This window comes from Urocitellus parryii, chromosome 6, assembly GCF_045843805.1.
Source record: "Urocitellus parryii isolate mUroPar1 chromosome 6, mUroPar1.hap1, whole genome shotgun sequence".
NCBI classification, from domain to species: Eukaryota; Metazoa; Chordata; class Mammalia; order Rodentia; family Sciuridae; genus Urocitellus; species Urocitellus parryii.
The window spans coordinates 161962918-161980197 of NC_135536.1; the positions used below are offsets into that span (position 1 = coordinate 161962918).

Genomic DNA, 17280 nt, shown 5'->3' on the forward strand with positions numbered 1-17280 from the left:
GGCCTGGGGCTGAGCCTTTACGATGTTGAGATATGTTCCTGTTATCCCTAGTTCTTCTAGTGTTTTGAACATAAAGAGGTGCTGGATGTATTTTGTCAAATGCTTTTTCTGCATCTATTGAGATGATCATATGATTCTTATCTTTGAGTCTATTGATGTGATGAATTACATTTATTGATTTCCATATGTTGAACCAACCTTGCATCCCTGGGATGAATCCCACTTGATCATGGTGCACAATCTTTTTGAAGTTTTTGTATTCGATTTGCCAGAGTTTTATTGAGAGTTTTTGCATTTATGCTCACTAGAGAGATTGGTCTAAAATTTTCTTTCTTTGATGTGTCTTTGCCTGGTTTTGGAATCAGGGTTATATTGGCCTCATAGGATGAGTTTGGAAATGCTGCCTCTTTTTCTATTTCCTGAAATAAATTGAAGATTTATTAGTTCTTCTTTAAAGGTCTTGTAGAACTCAGCTGTGTATTCATCCAGTCCTGGGCTTTTCTTGGTTGGTAGGCGTCTTCTATTTCATCACTTGATATTGGTCTGTTTAAATTGTGTATATCTTCCTGACTCAATCTGGGCAAATTGTATGACTTAAGAAATTTGTCAATGCCTTTGATGTCTTCTATTTTATTGGAGTATAAGATTTCAAAATAATTTCTAATTATCCTCTGTATTTCTTTAGTGTCTGTTGTGATATTACCTTTTTCATCACGTATGCTGGTAATTTGAGTTTTCTCTCTCTTTCTCTTCATTAGCATAGCTAAGGGTCTGTCAATTTTATTTATTTTTTCAAAGAACTAACTTTTTGTTTTGTCAATTTTTTCTTTTGTTTCAATTTCATTAAGTTTAGCTCTAATTTCAATGATTTCTTGCCTTATAGTGCTTTTGCTGTTGATTTGTTCTTCTTTTTCTAGGGCTTTGAGATATAGTGTGAGGTCATTTATTTGTTGACTTTTTCTTCTTTTACGGAATGAACTCAATGCAATGAACTTTCCTCTTAGAAATGCTTTCATAGTGTCCCAGAGATTTCAATATGTTTTATATGTGTTCTCATTCACCTTTAAAAATTTTCTAATCTCCTCCTTGATGTCTTCTGTAACCCATTGTTCATTCAGTAGCATATTATTTAATCTCCAGATGATGGAGTGGATTTTATTTCTTATTTTATCATTGATTTCTAATTTCATTCCATTATGATCTGATAGAATGCAGGGTAGTATCTCTAGTTTTTTATATTTGCTAAGAGTTGCTTTGTGGCATAGTATATGGTCTATTTTACAGAAGGATCCATGTGCTGCTGAGAAGAAAGTGTATCCACTTGATGCAGGGTAAATATTCTATATATGTCAGTTAAGTCTGTTATTGATTGTATTATTGAGTTCTATAGTTTCTTTACTCAACTTTTGTTTGGAAGATCTATCCAGTGGTGGGAGAGGTGTGTTAAAGTCACCCAAGATTATTGTGTTGTTGTCAATTTGACTCTTAAACTTGAGAAGAATTTGTTTGATGAACATAGCTGCACCATTGTTTGGGGCATATATATTTATCATTGTTATGTCTTGTTGGGGTATGGTTCCCTTGAGCAGTATGTAATGTTCCCAGCCTCTCCTTCTTTCTTCCCATGTGCAGCCACTACACATCCCAGGTCATCTCTGCCACTGTTGGTGTGTTCAGATGGGACACTCAGGAGACCCAGTGGATAATTAAAAAGAGGGTTTTCTTTCTAGAGGGAGGCAAAGGAGCAAGGTATTTGAGGAAGGACATTTGAGAAGCTGACAATGAGTCATTTTCACAAATTCTGCAGTGAGGCTTTGGACATCCTGCTCTGCTGATGGCAAAGTTGGCCCTTGAACACACATGAACCACCACCTACTAAGGGAACTAGTTGGGGTTGCTCTGGGGTCAACTTGGGAGTCTGGTACTGAATGAGATAGGGGTCTTCTTGTCTTATTGGATAGCCTGGGAGTTTCTGAGGATTGCTTATTGGTCCTCTGGAACTTTATAGTTTAGCAAATAATGTAGCAAATTTCCACAGGTATGGAACCATCCCAGTAAGACATGAAAGGCCAGTATGTTCTCAGTGGGCAAAGATCCCAGGAGCCTCTCCTGTTCCCAATTATTCCCACCTTCCAACTTTGAGTTTATTAGGTCAGCAAGGTCTGATACTAAAAGACAAATCACTCATGTAAAACATTGCTCTTATCAGTCATTCTTATTCAGCATGAAAGATCTCTGTTCTTAGCTCCATGTTAAATCTCTAACAAAAACTCAACAGATATGGCTCCAGTTCTCACCAATCTTGTCTCTTCACTCATTACTGTAAACATCTGAATTTTCAGAAAACACCCTTCTCTTTCCTCTTTCCTAGTTCCTTTTATTACTCCTTACTCATTTCTGCTTTGTAAAAATACCACTCCTCCATTGGAACCAACAGATTCTTTCCTGATTCCTAACACTATATTCCCACGATGCTGTACACTTACTCTAGAGAACCACTTTTCAGAGGTTCTTGGTGCTATTCATTTTGTCTTTCTTTATTACTCATTTGAGCTGCCCATGTGCCTTACCAACAGCCTCTGCTTGAATGGATATCCTGACATAGAAAGCATCACCTTAAAAGCAGTGCAGCCCATTGCCAGTGAATTCTCTTTGCATAACTTGTTTTCCTACTATTAGAAGTCACACTATCCATTCTCTCTGTACTAGTTCAGATGTGAATAATAATAATAATAATAATAATCTATGTCCATACTTGGACATAGATCCTAGATACAAATATCCCGATGGGCAATACGTTCTGAAGTGTAATTGTTTAATGCTAAAATGTAAATGATAGTAAATAATTTACACAATGAGTAGTTCTACCTATTAGTATAATTGCAGAGTTTTGTCTAGAAGTGATCTTGCTCATCTGAGCTGTCTTAAACTTTTGCTTGGCTTGGCTTTCTTATCTAGAGAGGTGGGAAAAAAGTTACATGTGTTTTAATGGGCTTCAGTCACTTAGGGGCTGGGTGGATGCTGTTGGTGCCAAAGCTGCTTTGAGTTACACCAGCCACCAATATATCAGTCAATGAGCCTTTTGTTCCCATTTGGGTTGAAGTTTTCTCTTCCCCTTCCTGGATGCCTGGCTTCACTAGGGCTACTTATGGCATTTGTATTATGAATCAAAGATGCAAGTAACACATTTTATTATGATTTTATTATATATATATTCTCTTTTCCTGGAGCTTTGCAAGTAAAAGATGGCATAAGAACCAACTCTTTATTCATCCTAAGTTCCACCCTACAGAACCAGGTCATATTACAGTTGCTTGATGTACAAGACCCAATAACTCAATAAATACTTTACAAAAATAATGCAGTTTTTTTCTTTCTTAAAACATAAGAAAATTAAGATTTCCCAGACTTCAGCCCCTCTCCCTTTTTAATATTTATTTATTAGAAATACACTGGTGGTGAAAAATTAATATAGCATTAAAATAAACTAGATGAAATGAGGGTTATATTCTTTTCCTATTTGTTATGCTTTTTCCTTTGGAAAAGTGCTACTCCTTGTTTTTATGTCTGAACTGTAATCTTCTGAACCTACTAAGCTAAGAGCAGAAATTCTACTGTTTGGGGGCCTTTTGTAGAATAATAGCATTATGCTAACATTGATCTTTTATTTTAAAGCCTATTTAAAACCAGGCCTCAGATGTGCTCCTAAAAAATATTGATTTACCTCCTTACCCCCTACCCAGTCTGAGGCAAGAGAATTTTGGAATCTGAGACTCCAACAAGGTGCCTTATGACTACATAACATTTGGCTTAAGGTGGGCGATCTCATGTTTTGATACATTTCCACTGAGCTATTATTTATTTTTAAGGAAATCATTGCAAAATTCCCTTTCTCTTCCACTTCACCAAGCCCCTTTCTTTCTGAACTCTCTCAGAAGTGATTAAATAGTTTCACCATGACAACTCTAGAGAAAAAGTTAAGCTTAAGTCACATTTGTATTAAATAAGTTATATATAAAAACTGCTTATAATGTTTACAACTTCAGTATCTTCCCTCCTTTGCTTCTCTTGACCACCCTGGATCCAGGTGTGAATGGAATCACACCCATGCTGGCTTCCAGGCTCCTCTTCTGGTTGCTGGGTTGCTCCTTCCAATCCTCCCGCCCACATGGCCCCTAGGAGGACTTCCAAGGAAGTTTGTAGGCACTGTACATGGCAAGGGTGGTTTCAAATGGCAGCCATCCTGGCCTGGTGCATACCCCTAGTGTAACTTATAAAAAATACTCCTGTGGTATATATACAAATATACACCTAAGCAGATAAAAAGAACCAGGCGCCAGGTGGCAGATCAGTGCAGTGTGTTTGTGTCCCGAAACCAGAGGTGGCCTTCCTCCACCTCACCCTCGTCTCTTTAATACTCTCTGGCTTCTTGGAACTGTTTAATGTAGTCCTCGTCCGAAGGGCTTTCTGTGCACTTCTGTCCATTGTTGGGAGGCCGAGCCTCATTATACCTGCTCCAGTCGCCCTTGCAAATAATCCAGGGTAGGATGTCCACTTTGTAGTGGAGCTCAGCTGAGAACTCGGTGCTGATGAGGTTGGGTGTCCCCGCCCCTTTGCCCCTGGTGATGAGTTGCATGTTGTCGCCATAGCAACAGTGCTGGGCGGCCAGCGTGGTGCTCTCCAGGGACAGCATGGAGCGGATGCAGTACCGGGCTGTGGGTTTGTAGATCTCCAGCTTCTCCTTGGGCCCACTGGCATCTTTCCAACGGAAGTCCTTGCGCTTGATGCGATCGAAGATGTCAGCCGTACTGTAAGCCACCTCGGTGGGATAGAAGCAGGGGCAGCTGGGCAGGTCATTGATCACCTTGTGCATGTACTTCTTTAAAAATTCGCTTTTGCAGCTCATCCATCGCTCACAGCTATCTGTGTCTGGAAAAGGCCAGAAAGAAACTCTCTTACCACATGTAAAACTGGCTGGCGGAATGAAACCCAAGTCCACAACTCCCTTCCTGCAGTCAGAGACCTCTGCAGGCACCTGGAACCACCAAGGTGAGGGATTCTCCTCTCCCTTGAACTTGGGAACATCTTTGTTTATAAGACGTACTTCCAATCCCCCACTTTATATAATGAAAGAAAATTCAAGACACAACGAAAAGCAAAGGGACTATATTTATCTAATGACTACCCCATATTCTATTATCTAAATTTAACTATCATTGTATTTGCTCTATCTTTTAAATAATTATGCAGACATATGTAATTTTTTTACTCCCCAAATCTTATAGGGACCATAAAAACAAACAAACAAACAAATCACAAAGCAATAGAAAATAAGAGTTGCTCTCCGAAGTGTATTTTCCTAAGTAACAGTAGCTCCATTATCAACCCTAACAAAATTAACAATAATTCAGAGAGTTGCATTTGACCTCTTTAAATAAGTGGTGATGTGATGGTTTAAAAGGACTCGATGAAACATTTATAGGACTGAATTTTATTTCTGCTACTCACTGACTGATTTAAAGTAGATTTAGTCTCCCAACCTATTAACCTGAGGCCTTTATGCAAATTCATATGATGATAACGCCTTAAGGAGGAAAAGAGGCTTAACAAATAGGTCAGAGGCCAGTGACCTGTAGGCTTGAGTCAGAATCTGCCCTCACAAGTCTTATGTTTGGTTTTCATAGTATTAAAAATGTTGATCAGTAGCAAACACTTAAGAATTAGCTGGTTCCAATTATAATTGTAGATTGATTCCTAGCTTCTTTCGAAAAGCCAAAATATGTATCAACACTGGGCCTGCATTGTCCATGGGAACAAGCAGCTCCAGGAACATGGGAATAACTGGCCCCATGAACAAGGCATTCACTTGGTCCCTCAGTCAGCTGAGTGTGACCTTTGGTTTAGTGAATGTCTCAATTTGGGTTCTCTCAGATCCTGAGGCAGAGAGTCCAGTGAAAATGGTTCTTCTGGAGGTATCCTAGGCCACACCAGCAGGGAGCGGGGGAGTGAGACAGGGGAGAAAGGGCAGCCAGAAAAAGGTGTAAATCAAACAGGTGTTGAATCCTGCAGAGAACAAGATTTTTCCCATTCAATGACAATGTTTAACTTTACAAAAGAAATTTATCCTGGAAAATAGCCACAGTCAAGAAGTAAAGAATCTACCCCCCATCCCAGCCTCCCTGGACCCTTTTGTGTTCTGGACAAGGGATTCCTGCAAAGAACCCTATAAGACTCATAGATATCTACTCCCCATAGCTTCACTGTGACAAACTCAGACATAGCCTTCCAAATTCCTGTCTTCGCTTTATAAATGATTAGCTGAACTGACTATGCTCATTGAGGGGTCAGAATAAAATTTTGAGGAAGACTCTCTTCTTTCATCAGTACCCTGGACTTTGACCTATCAGCTTCTCCTTAAAGGTCCCTTCTGGAAAATCGACTGGCCTTAGAGTAAAACATTCTCTGTTATACTGTCCTATCTCACCATGCTTTCTTCCTATTTCTCCTCTGTTAAGGTTTTGATCTTAAATGTTTCTCAAAGATCCATGAGTTAAAGACTTGGTGGCCAGCAGGTGGCACTCCTAATAGGGAGGTGCTGCCACATTTAGGACGTGGGGCCTAGTGGAAGGAAGTTAGATCACTGGGCAGTATGTCCCTGAAGGGGATATTGAGACCTCAGCACCTTCCTCTCCTCCTTCTGTTCTTGGCCAGCCTCACCCACAACGCACTTCCCACCATGATGTTCTGCTTCACCACAGGCCCAACCAACCATGGACAGAAATGTCTGAAACCATGAGCCAAAAATAATCTTTTGTCCTTTTAAGTTGATTTTCTCAGCTATTTTGTTACAGTGAGGGAAAGCCAACTAACACACCCACCCTAGGTTCTTCATAGCTTTATTTTCTCCTTTATAAAAGAAAACTCCCTTTTCTGGCCTAACTCTTGATGCACTTGCAGGCCATATGGCCACAGCATTCTTCCTATTGCAAGAATAGGGAGATAATATCTGCCCCATCTCCCAAGCAATGATTCTGTGAATAAAGTCCCTCCTTACTGCATCTGGATTTGTTTTTATTTAATGGGGATCTGGGTAATGTATTAATCAGCTCCTGACTTATAGCCTGCTCTTCAGCAGTGGGCAGGGGGCTTGAGAGAACCCCTCACACCAAGAAATACAGGGGCTGCCAGTTGGTAAGGCCCCATATGACATGCAGGGACACAGTGTGACTAGAGGGACATGGGTGGGTCACCGACAGCATCTGACTCAGGGAGCTGCCATGGGTAAGATGAGGCACATCTGAGGAAGCCATCATCCATACGGAAATGCAAGGGGATACGGAAATGCAAGAAGGGAGGCAAAGGTTAAAAACACACACACACACAACAGGTAAATGAAGGGTACTTTAGGAAGCATGAGGCACTGCACTGGTCCTGGGGCATAGCAGGGCTTTGTGATGGCCACAAGTGTACTGCTCAGAATTCCTACAAGAGGAACTGCCACGGGCACTTAGCTGACTGGCAGCCTCCAGCTATAGCACCTTTGGGTCCACCATTGGTGTTCCCATCAAGACATGTTCTCCTGGCCTGCTTCTGGTCAATGACCAAGCCCAGTGGGGGTGCCTCCAATAGACAACCTTTGTTGGGCAATGCTGACTGGCATGGCTGAGGCTGTGCCTCCCTAGTTCTTTCTCTTCCTTCCCAGGGGTAAAGCTGTCATCTCATTTTGAAAGCCTTCTCTGCCTAGTGCTGCTGTCTCCTTTTTTTTTTTAATCATTATTTTGCTAAATCTCATGCACATCTAATTCCACCTGGTATCTGCTACTCAAAAGACCCAAACTGACACAGACTGCAATCACAGAGATGGGGGGAAAGCATCTCAGGGAGAACATTCAGATAATCAAAAAAATCTGGGGCTGAGGACACTTTCCCTTCCATTGGAACAGAAGGAATAGGGAAATAAAATGATTGGTGTGAGATCACGGGAATGTTGCTCAGTTTAGGCCTGTTCAGAGGGCACTAGGGAGTCTCTGAAGGTTTGTGAGTGACAGTTGTTAACTGAGCTGTGCAGCAAGGAAGGAATTCAGCCATAAGGGCTCAGGTCAGATACCCTGGGAGGGAACAGGAGGTAGGATCAAAAGTGGTAAGAAAGTTAGAGCAACCAGATCTTGGCAACTTCTGGGCTTGGGGGTAAAGAAAGGAAAGCAGAAAAAGTGATCCCCAACTTCAACCCAGGTGCCTAGGAGGCTGGTGGCATTATGAATGGGAATCAAGTGGTCAGGACAAGGGGCAGCCTAGAAGAGTAGCTCAGGGCTCTTGTGTGTAAAATGAGGAAGAGAAAGATGGGGCATCTCTCATGAGCCCATGAAGCCCTGGCAGAAGTTCATGAGTGTGAGCTCTTATGTTAAACTGCATGGGATTAAACCCAACTCAATTATGTTATGTGACCATGAGCAAGACTCTTTTCCCTTGCTGTGTGTCAGTTTTCTCATTTTTAAATTGGGCATAGTAATAATACATCTCTCATAAATTAGGGAAGGAGATTAAATGGGAGGACATGTAGAGAGTTCACAGAGTTGAGTCCAGGGTGCACCCAGTTGGGATGTGCTGTCAGGTCCTTTCAGCTTTGAGTTCTATTTTAGTCACTGTTCTTGCTGCTGTGACTAAAAAGACCCAACCAGAAGAACTGTGAAGGAGGAGAAGTTTATTTGAGGGCTCACGGTTTTAGAGGTCTCAGTCCATTGACAATCAGCTTTATTCCTCAGATCTCCAGGTAAGACAGAACAACATGGCGGAAGAATAGGTCAGAGGGAAGTGGCTCACATGACTATCAGAATGCAGAGAAAGAGATTCTACTTGCCAGATACAAATATATCCTCCAAAGCCATGCTGCCAATGCCTGGTCTTCTCCAGTCACATCCCAGCCTTCAGTTACCACTCAATTAATCCCATCAGGAAATTAATTCACTGGGTTAAGGCTCTCATAACCCAATCATTTCTTCTCTGAACCTTCTTGCATTGTCTCATACATGAGATTTTGGAGAAAATCTCACATCCAAACCAAGTTCTATGATTCTGTGACTGTGACCCTCTGACTGAGCAGTCACTGAGGAAACAAAAGTTATGTCCTAGGCAGTTGCAAAGTCTAAAAGGTCTCCTTGGAGAAACAAAATTTAAGAGGTCCCAGAAAATGGTGTTATATTTTCCCTTCAGGACACAATGTCATTATAATGTATGTACCTATAGGACACCCAATGACTTTTTTTTAATCCAATTTATAATGGGTGTTCAGTGTGGTGGGCACCATTATGGTTTGGATATGAGGTGTCCCCCCAATGATCCTGTTAATGCAGGGATGTTCAGATGTGAAATAATTGGATTGTGAGAACTGTAACCTAATCAGTGTTTCCTAGTTTTTGAATGGACTCACTGGGTGGTAATCGTAGGCAGGTCGGGTGTGGCTGGAGGAGGTGGTCACTGGGGATATGCCATGGAAAGGTGCATCTTCCTTGTGGTCTTCCCCCCACTGTGGCTTCCTGATCCTGCCATGACTTGAACAGCTTCCCTCTGCTGGGGCTTTCCCTCACCTTGGGTCCAGAGCAATGGAGTCATCCATTTATGCACTGAGATCTTCTGCTATTTTGAGCTCCTAGTAAAATTTCCCTCTGCTTAGTTATTCTCATTGGGCATTTTGGTCACAGTAATGAAAGGCTGACCAAAGCAGACATGTTATAAATGCTTTACAAATATGTAACTCATTGAATTCCACAATAGCTCTGTGAGGTGGGCGCTTACTCACTATGCTATTTTGTAGAAAATTTGAGACTGTACTAGATGAGGCAACTTGACCTTGTGCAAGTTAATCTTTTCCCATCTCTGCTTTTATGATCTTTGGTTTGCCTGTCTATATCCTTACTCCACATCTCCCCTTCCCTGGAAGGTTGATGGATGCGCAACATATCAACAGGCCCCTGTACCCCTGAGTTCTAGTTGGGTTGGGTCAATGAGAGTACGCCAAAGGGGAGGAGAGTGAGGTTAGAATATTTACTTCTTCAGCTCCTTCTGATGGTTGCCTATTTTCTGCATCCTCCTGAGAGCCAGTACTGCTATCAGGCAGGCTTCTCTGTGGGCTCTAGTCATTGCTCCTTAGAAGGTCATTTCAGGGCAACAATGGGTCAAGGTTCCCCACTGTTCCCAGTTTGGGGATTCTGTGCAATCCCTTCTTGGTTTTCAACTACCCTGCTCATGCCTTTGCAAACAGTTCTTCACCAAATGCTCCCCAGTTACCTAATTTGCATGTGCCATGTTCTTTCTTGCCTGGATCCTGGCTGAAACCCTATGTCTACGAAGCCCTTTCGTCCTTAGCTACATACTGAATGTGACCTTGTGCATCTAGACTCACTGCAAAAAGGCAAGGGGCTGCCTGCTGTGGGGTGTGATATGAAGAGGCCTGAGAAAAATCTCTCCCCCCACCCAAGTCCATCCTAACTCCTCTTCCATTTTATATAAAATCCACACCTTTAAAGTAATTTTTTAAAAAAGTCAAATGCATTGTTTGCAGAAGCCTTCTGTTCAATGCAACTCAACTGTGTGATTAGGATGAGGTGGAGGTCCTAGTAACACAGAATTTCCAAACTGCCTATAGCTTGGCTCATGGAAATATTTGTAATTAAAATAAATTATTACCAAGTATTGTAAAACTCAAGATATGCTCTAGCAAAAACCCATATTTGGGGTCTCTCTCGGAAAAACAACACCTGACAGTATTATGACTGACATTCATTACATGATGGTCCAGTCACAGTCTGATCCCTTCGGATGAAATCTAGTTTTTCATTTTGTCACAGTCCCTATCACTCTCTACTGCCCCCTGCTGTTTCTGTTTATTTTCACTAGAGGGCCAGCACCCTTGTTTCCATTCCTTATTAGTCATTCCCCCCCCCCCCCATCTCTAGGCAGTTCTACTTAGATCCTTGCCTGACCCCTATAGTTCTTTCAGGAATGTATTTGTTCACCAAACAACGTCCTGAAAAGCTGGGCTATAAAACAAAAAGGGACTTAGGACCTCATAATTTTTGGATGAGGAGGCACAGCCTCAGTGAAGAGGTTAAGAAAGAACTTAAGGCAAAAAAGAAAAAGAAAACAGAAAAAAAAAAAAGAAAAAATTGGAAAATATAGGACTGTATCTAGAAGCACATAAAACTATTTTTAAAAAGCAAACTCGCACCTAAGTAGTTACTTTCAGTTTAGTTTGCTCTGCTTATTATATTTGTGCTAATACTTTCCAACAGACAAATAAGCATAGCAGAGTGTACCAAAGATTTATGAAAAATCCTTGCAGGGGAAGGGAGTGTATACTATTGAACAAATGTCCTCTTTCCCTCCCTCTGCAGGAGAACTGATTTTATTGGGGACACTCAACGGAAGCTGAGAACTGATTCTGTGGGACTTAAGCTCCTACTATGCGCAGAGCCTCTGCTCAGGGAAGAGGGTTGTTCCCTCCTGTCTCTCACTGTGGAGGCTCTGCAGTGAGCAGGGCGCCCACAGAAATGTTGTGTGGCTCAGTCTGCTGCAGAAGGGACAGGATTACTCTCTCTTGCTTGGACTATATTCAATGAGCAAGAAAAATGCTGAAAGAATTGGACCCCAGAAGAGGAAAATGAAACATTACATGAATCCAAGGATGGCATTGCAAAGGCAAAAGGAATTTCTAAGGCACTAAATCAATATTTGGATAAAAGATGAAAAAAAATCTTCTTACCAACTTCAAACAGCTTGGTGGCATTAAAATCCTCACTTCCCGCAAGCAGACTCACTTCGGTGGCAGCTGTCCTGAAAGTGTCTTCAATTCCTAAACATAGACAAGAGCTCATTTTCTCCTCATTTTTATGGAAAAAGTCACCCCCTCAAAAATAAAAAACAAATACACCTGAACAAAGCCTTTTTTGTGTTCATTACTACTCATGGGCAGAAACCTGCCAACAGAGGAAACAGTAAAAAGCAGGTAGCAGCGCATAAAATATATTAAAACCCCAGATACCATTCACAGCATGAAATCAGATCCAAATGTGCCTGAATGAGTCCTAGTGAACTCCCTTACTCAGCCCGGGGGGATGAGGGTGGGCAGTGGGTGGGGAGGGAGGACATGTCAGTGTGGCTGTCTGCTGGCCTCAGGGTGACAAACTAAATCAGAAGCAGGAGAGTGTAATGGTTAATACTTCATCTTTAATAGACTGACTGTTTGAGATCCAGTCACTATTAGCTTTTGAACTTGGGCAAGTCACTTTGTCTTTGTATGCCTCAGTCCTCACATCTCTAAAATGGGGAGAATTAAAGGACACCCCTCCTACCCTGTACAGTTGAATGAATTGAATGAGTTATGTGTAAAGAGAGCCCAGAGAGCAGCAGGGTAAGTAGCGTTAGCTAATGTTTTCCCTGCAATATTTAGCTAGCTCTGCTTGAAGATGCAGCAGTCCATAATCAAAGACCAGAAGCTGTCTCATATTTTAAAACTTTTAGCACTGCTGTGGATGCTTCAGAAAGAATGAGTTGGGCCATCCATTACTTGCTCTGAGGAACTGAACCCAGCTTGCCTCAAACTTACCAGTTCTCTTCAAAACTACTATCTACATCTTGGTTTCCTTTACAAGGTAAAGAAGAGGAAGAACCTTAGCTTCCATGCTGGGCATGACTTGATTTCCTTGTAGGGGAGTTTTCTGATTTTATACGAGGCTTCTCAAAGACATTTGTGAGGTTGGCCTCACAATTGGACATATTTTACAGCGTAATCACTGCCAGGCCAGGGAGACCCTGTCTGCTTCACGATTCTTTCCAGTAAAGCTGCGAATCAGCAAACCAAATAAGGCAAGAGGTCCTACAAAAGGAGATCTCTTCTTTTCCAAGGGAGCCCTGGAAAGCTGGAATCATGAGGAGCAGAGAGACAGAAAGAATGGAAGGAGGGCAGACTTTAGAAAACAAATAGGTGAACGGAGGGCTGTTGGCCTTGCTGCTCTCAGGGGTACCAGAAAACAAGAAAGAAATATTCAAAATGGTGGCAGGGAAGAGGCTTCCTCTGACAAGAAATCCAAATCTACAACTTAGGTCTGGGTGACCTTAAGAGCTTTCTCTATCCATGTGTGGCTGAGTATAATACTCTTCTTTCTAGAGAAGTGGAAGGGTTTAGTGGTTCAGAACATGGAATTCTGGATTCAGACTACTTGGATTCAAATTCCTGATAGATCACTTGCTGCTGGTTGTGCCTTAGTCTCCAAAATGGGTACAATAATAAATACCTGTTTCATGAGACTCTTGTAAGGAGTCGATGAAATAATGCACATAAAAATCACAGAAATTTGCTTGATACTTAAGTACACAAAAACTCCTGTTTATCACTGTCTTTTTCTCCTTCAACTCCATCTTATTTTCATTTTCTTTTCTTTATTTCTTTTAAAAATGTGTGTGTGTGTGTGTGTGTGTGCGCACACGCGCGCGTGCAAGCGCACATGTGCTGGGAATGAACCCAGTGCTATGGGCATATTAGGTAAGTGCTGTACCACTGAGCTATATGCCCAGCCAATCTCATTGTTTTTCTTGCTTTATCTCCTTATTTCCATCAACATCTTCTTTGTCTTTTTCTTCCTATTCTCCTTCTCTTCCTTCTTCAAGTTACATGTCTGTAATCCCAATGAGACAGGAGCCTGAGGCAGGAGGATCTCAAGTTTGAGATCAGCCTGGGCAATTTAGGGAGACCCCATCCCAAAATAAAAGTAAAAAGGTCTGAGGATGTAGCTTAGTAGTAAAGTACCCCTGGGTTCAATCCCTAGTACCAAAATGAATGAATGAATGAATGAATGAATTAAAGGTCAGAGAGTACAAATTTTAGGCTTTTGTGGTCACTTATGGTCTTGGTTGCTACTGTCCCCTCCTCCTCTTCTTTTCAACCCTTTAAAAATGTCTGGGCCATTTAGAAACAGGTCCTAGGCTGGACTTGGTCCATTGGCCACAATTTAACAACCACCATTAGAGTCAATCACGATTATTTTTCATTCCCAATATGATCTTTCACCAAGTTTGCAATTGACTTAATTTTCAAAGCACTAATGTGGTATAAAACCATAATTAAATGCTACTTTTCCCCAGTGTGCTCTCTGGGTAAGCCCTGGGCAACTCTCAGGTGTCACCAACAGGGCTCTGTGGTTTTTCTGTGGATGGCTATCGACGCTCTCATCCTGGCTTCCTTATCATACCATAAATGTCTATTTTCATGGGCCTCTTCACTTCATAACAAATCCCACATCCAAGGTCCAAACCAACCAGAGTCCCTCCTTTAAATTAAGTAGTACAAGCTGGCATTGTCCTTTAGGTCATGGCTGCTCCCACTGTGTGTAAGACTCAGAAAGTCCATCTTTTCATCCTTTAAGCTCATTAATTATCTCCTATTGTTTCACTTTGTCAGAAGTCTTTCTTTTATTGGGGCACTAGGGATCAAACCCAGACTTTCATGCCTGCCAGGTAAGCACTCCAACCCTGCTCTGAGCAGAAGTCTGATTAGCTAAATTGCTGTTTGGTTGTTGCTGTTGTTTTTAACAATTTAAAAATATAAGTTTATGGAAGTTTTAAAATATACACTTAACATTTTTCCCTTGAACTTGAACCCAGAGCCCTGCATGAACTTACCCGGGCAGTTTGGACGGTCACAGGTTCTAGACTCGGTCGCAGTGCACGCGTAGCCACAAGACCGGGTTCGTTTCTGGTTGCCATTCCCACAGGTGACGCTGCAGACAGACCAAAGACTCCAGTCACCCTCACCGTCTGTGGAATCTGGAAGGGAGCCACAGAGATGGTCATCAACCTTACCCAGAGTCCCCAAATCTCCTCTGTCCAACCATCTGCCAATTGTCTATTTCCATCATTCTTACCATTGGAGGGGACAGTTGCCAGTTGGAGCCAAGAGGCTTTACAGCTCCAGGGACCATTTTAGGACTCAGCCTTGTGAGGACAGAGAGGTTCAGGGCACTGTGGTGATCAGTACATAGCTAGGACCCGACCCCTGGAACATGCCTGGGGAGATTCTTATTGAGAATACATACATCCTGCAGACCATGAGATCACAGAATAATATGCTAAGCAATTTCCACAGATGACTATCATCAATTCTTTCTTACCCTATGGAGGGAAGGAGGAGAGGGAAGAGAGAGAGAGAGGGAAGGGGGGGACTGAAGGAAGGAAGGATGGAAGGAAGGAAAAGGTGAATCTATGTCCTCTTGTTTTGAATCTGGGCTGGCCTTGACCTTATTTCCTGGCAGCTTCCTGTTTTTACCCTGGGGAATGTTGTCACTGCTAAAGAAGCCCAAGTGAAATCTATGAATGGGACAGGGCCTGGAAAGAGAAGATCAAGCTACTTGAAGACCACACAGGCCACAGACATGTGAGTGAAGCTTTTTGGACCCTTCCAGACCCTCCCAGTGTACAGGTGAATGCAGCTGATGCCATCAAGTCCCCGTCTGAACTCCTGAACCAGTAAGTTATAAGAAATAAATAAAACTGTATTTTATTTAGAGACAGGGTATCACTGAGTTGCGTAGTGCCTTGCTTTAGCTGAGGCTGGCTTTGAACTCACAATCCTCTTGCCTCAGTCTCCTGGGCCACTGGGATTATAGGCGTGCAACACCACATCCCACTGTGGCTGTTTATTAAGCAGCAAGTTTGGAGTGGTTTTCTATACAGCAGTAAATAACAGAAACATTAAAGGTAAAGCTAGAAATGTCCTTTGAGGTCATTACTTAACATCCCTTCCACAAATATTAATTGATCCCTCAATATATGTCAGGCACAATTTTAGATATTCATGAAGAAAAAATTTCAAAGATCCCCGCTATGGGAGAACTAATATTTTAATAAGAAAAGGGAGTCAATATTAAATAACACAAAAATGAATAACTTATATAGTATATTAGAATTGATGAAAGGCATGGGAAAAGAAAGAGTGGATCAGGCTAATGGGGCCATGTGAGTGGGAGAGGATAGTGCATCATCAACCACTTTCTCTTATCAGTAGTGAAAAGTCTGAGATGGCTGGGGACTCTCGTGCAGGGTCCTCAGGTTAACAGAAAGGAAAGCTTGGTCTCTAGCCCCAAGCCCTTGCTCTCAAAAGCACGACTCTTTCTGCTGCACCTCCTCTCTGTGTAACAGTCTCTCCTGGTTTACCCACATCTTCCAATAGCCCTGGGGCCTTCTGGGTGCCAAGCACAAGGCTACAAGTATGTAGGTTGCAGGAAAGAGATACCTTCCATTCATAACAGGTCATGGTGATTGTTCCTATGTAGGCCCAGCAACCAAGACTGTTCTGATCACATGTATCTACCTGAGCTGTGGCCTTTGCTGGCTCCCAGGCTGTTGTTGACAAGTTAATTCACTCTGAACACTCCTCAGGCAAACTCAGGGCTGGTAAGCCTCCTCCACCCATTAACCAGAACCACAGTATGTGGGTAGGGAAGGTGCTTCATAGTTGTATCCTCTTCCCTAACTCAATAGAGAGTTTGCTCATACCTCATCTGCTCTCAGAGGCACCATCCATTTTTCTTTCCTCCCCCCCAAAGATTTTTTTCTGAACTTAGATTTTCTTTTAAAAATGGTTTCTCAACTGCATGGCCAACCAGATATTTGAAACTATTGCTTTGTGTTTAGGAACTGAGCCTCATCTCTCAGGATTAGTCTCTTTCATCTCTACCATCTCTTATTAAGCATCCATCCAGAGGAGGAAGCTACCAAGGGGGGCGGACACTGCTGCTTCTGAGATCTGTATATTCTTATATCTCTTCAAAATCTCCCAAAGAACACCAGAGATGTACCTGGACAATCACACAATCACAGGCTTGTTGGTGAGTTCACCCAGGTGCAACGGGTTACACCATATATTACATACTCCATCACTTCCTGCACAAACCAATGAGGCCAGGTTTTGTTCAAGGGCACCAAGAAATGTCATAAGTAATTTTATAATGTTTTTATAGTCATAAAAGGGGGGAGCAAACAAGTTAAAAATAGCCTATTAAGGGCTAGGGGTTGTAGCTCAGTGATAGAGTGCTTGCCTAGCATGTGAGGCACTGGGTTTGATCCTCAGCAACCCATAGAAATAAACGAATAAATAAAATTAAAGTATTGTGTTCATATACAACTAAAAAAAATTTTTAAATAGCCTTTTAATCATACACACACACACAAAAAAAATTCATGACACTTGTGAAGTGGGTATCAGCATGTGACATAATTCAGTGATGCCAA

General features: G+C 42.0%; 1 protein-coding gene across 1 annotated transcript in view; it reads right to left on the bottom strand.

Moving 5' to 3' along the window:
• Window positions 1–3222: 3222 nt before the first annotated feature.
• The window catches only part of Ism1 (isthmin 1), a 74378-nt gene continuing 60320 nt past the window's right edge, over window positions 3223–17280 (bottom strand). The window contains exons 4-6 of the mRNA XM_026397652.2: window positions 14674–14817; window positions 11759–11848; window positions 3223–4929 (exon numbers count right to left, since the gene is read on the bottom strand). Coding sequence (XP_026253437.2) covers window positions 4412–4929; window positions 11759–11848; window positions 14674–14817 — 752 coding nt within the window. The 3' untranslated portion in view covers window positions 3223–4411. The remainder of the gene's footprint in view (window positions 4930–11758; window positions 11849–14673; window positions 14818–17280) is intronic.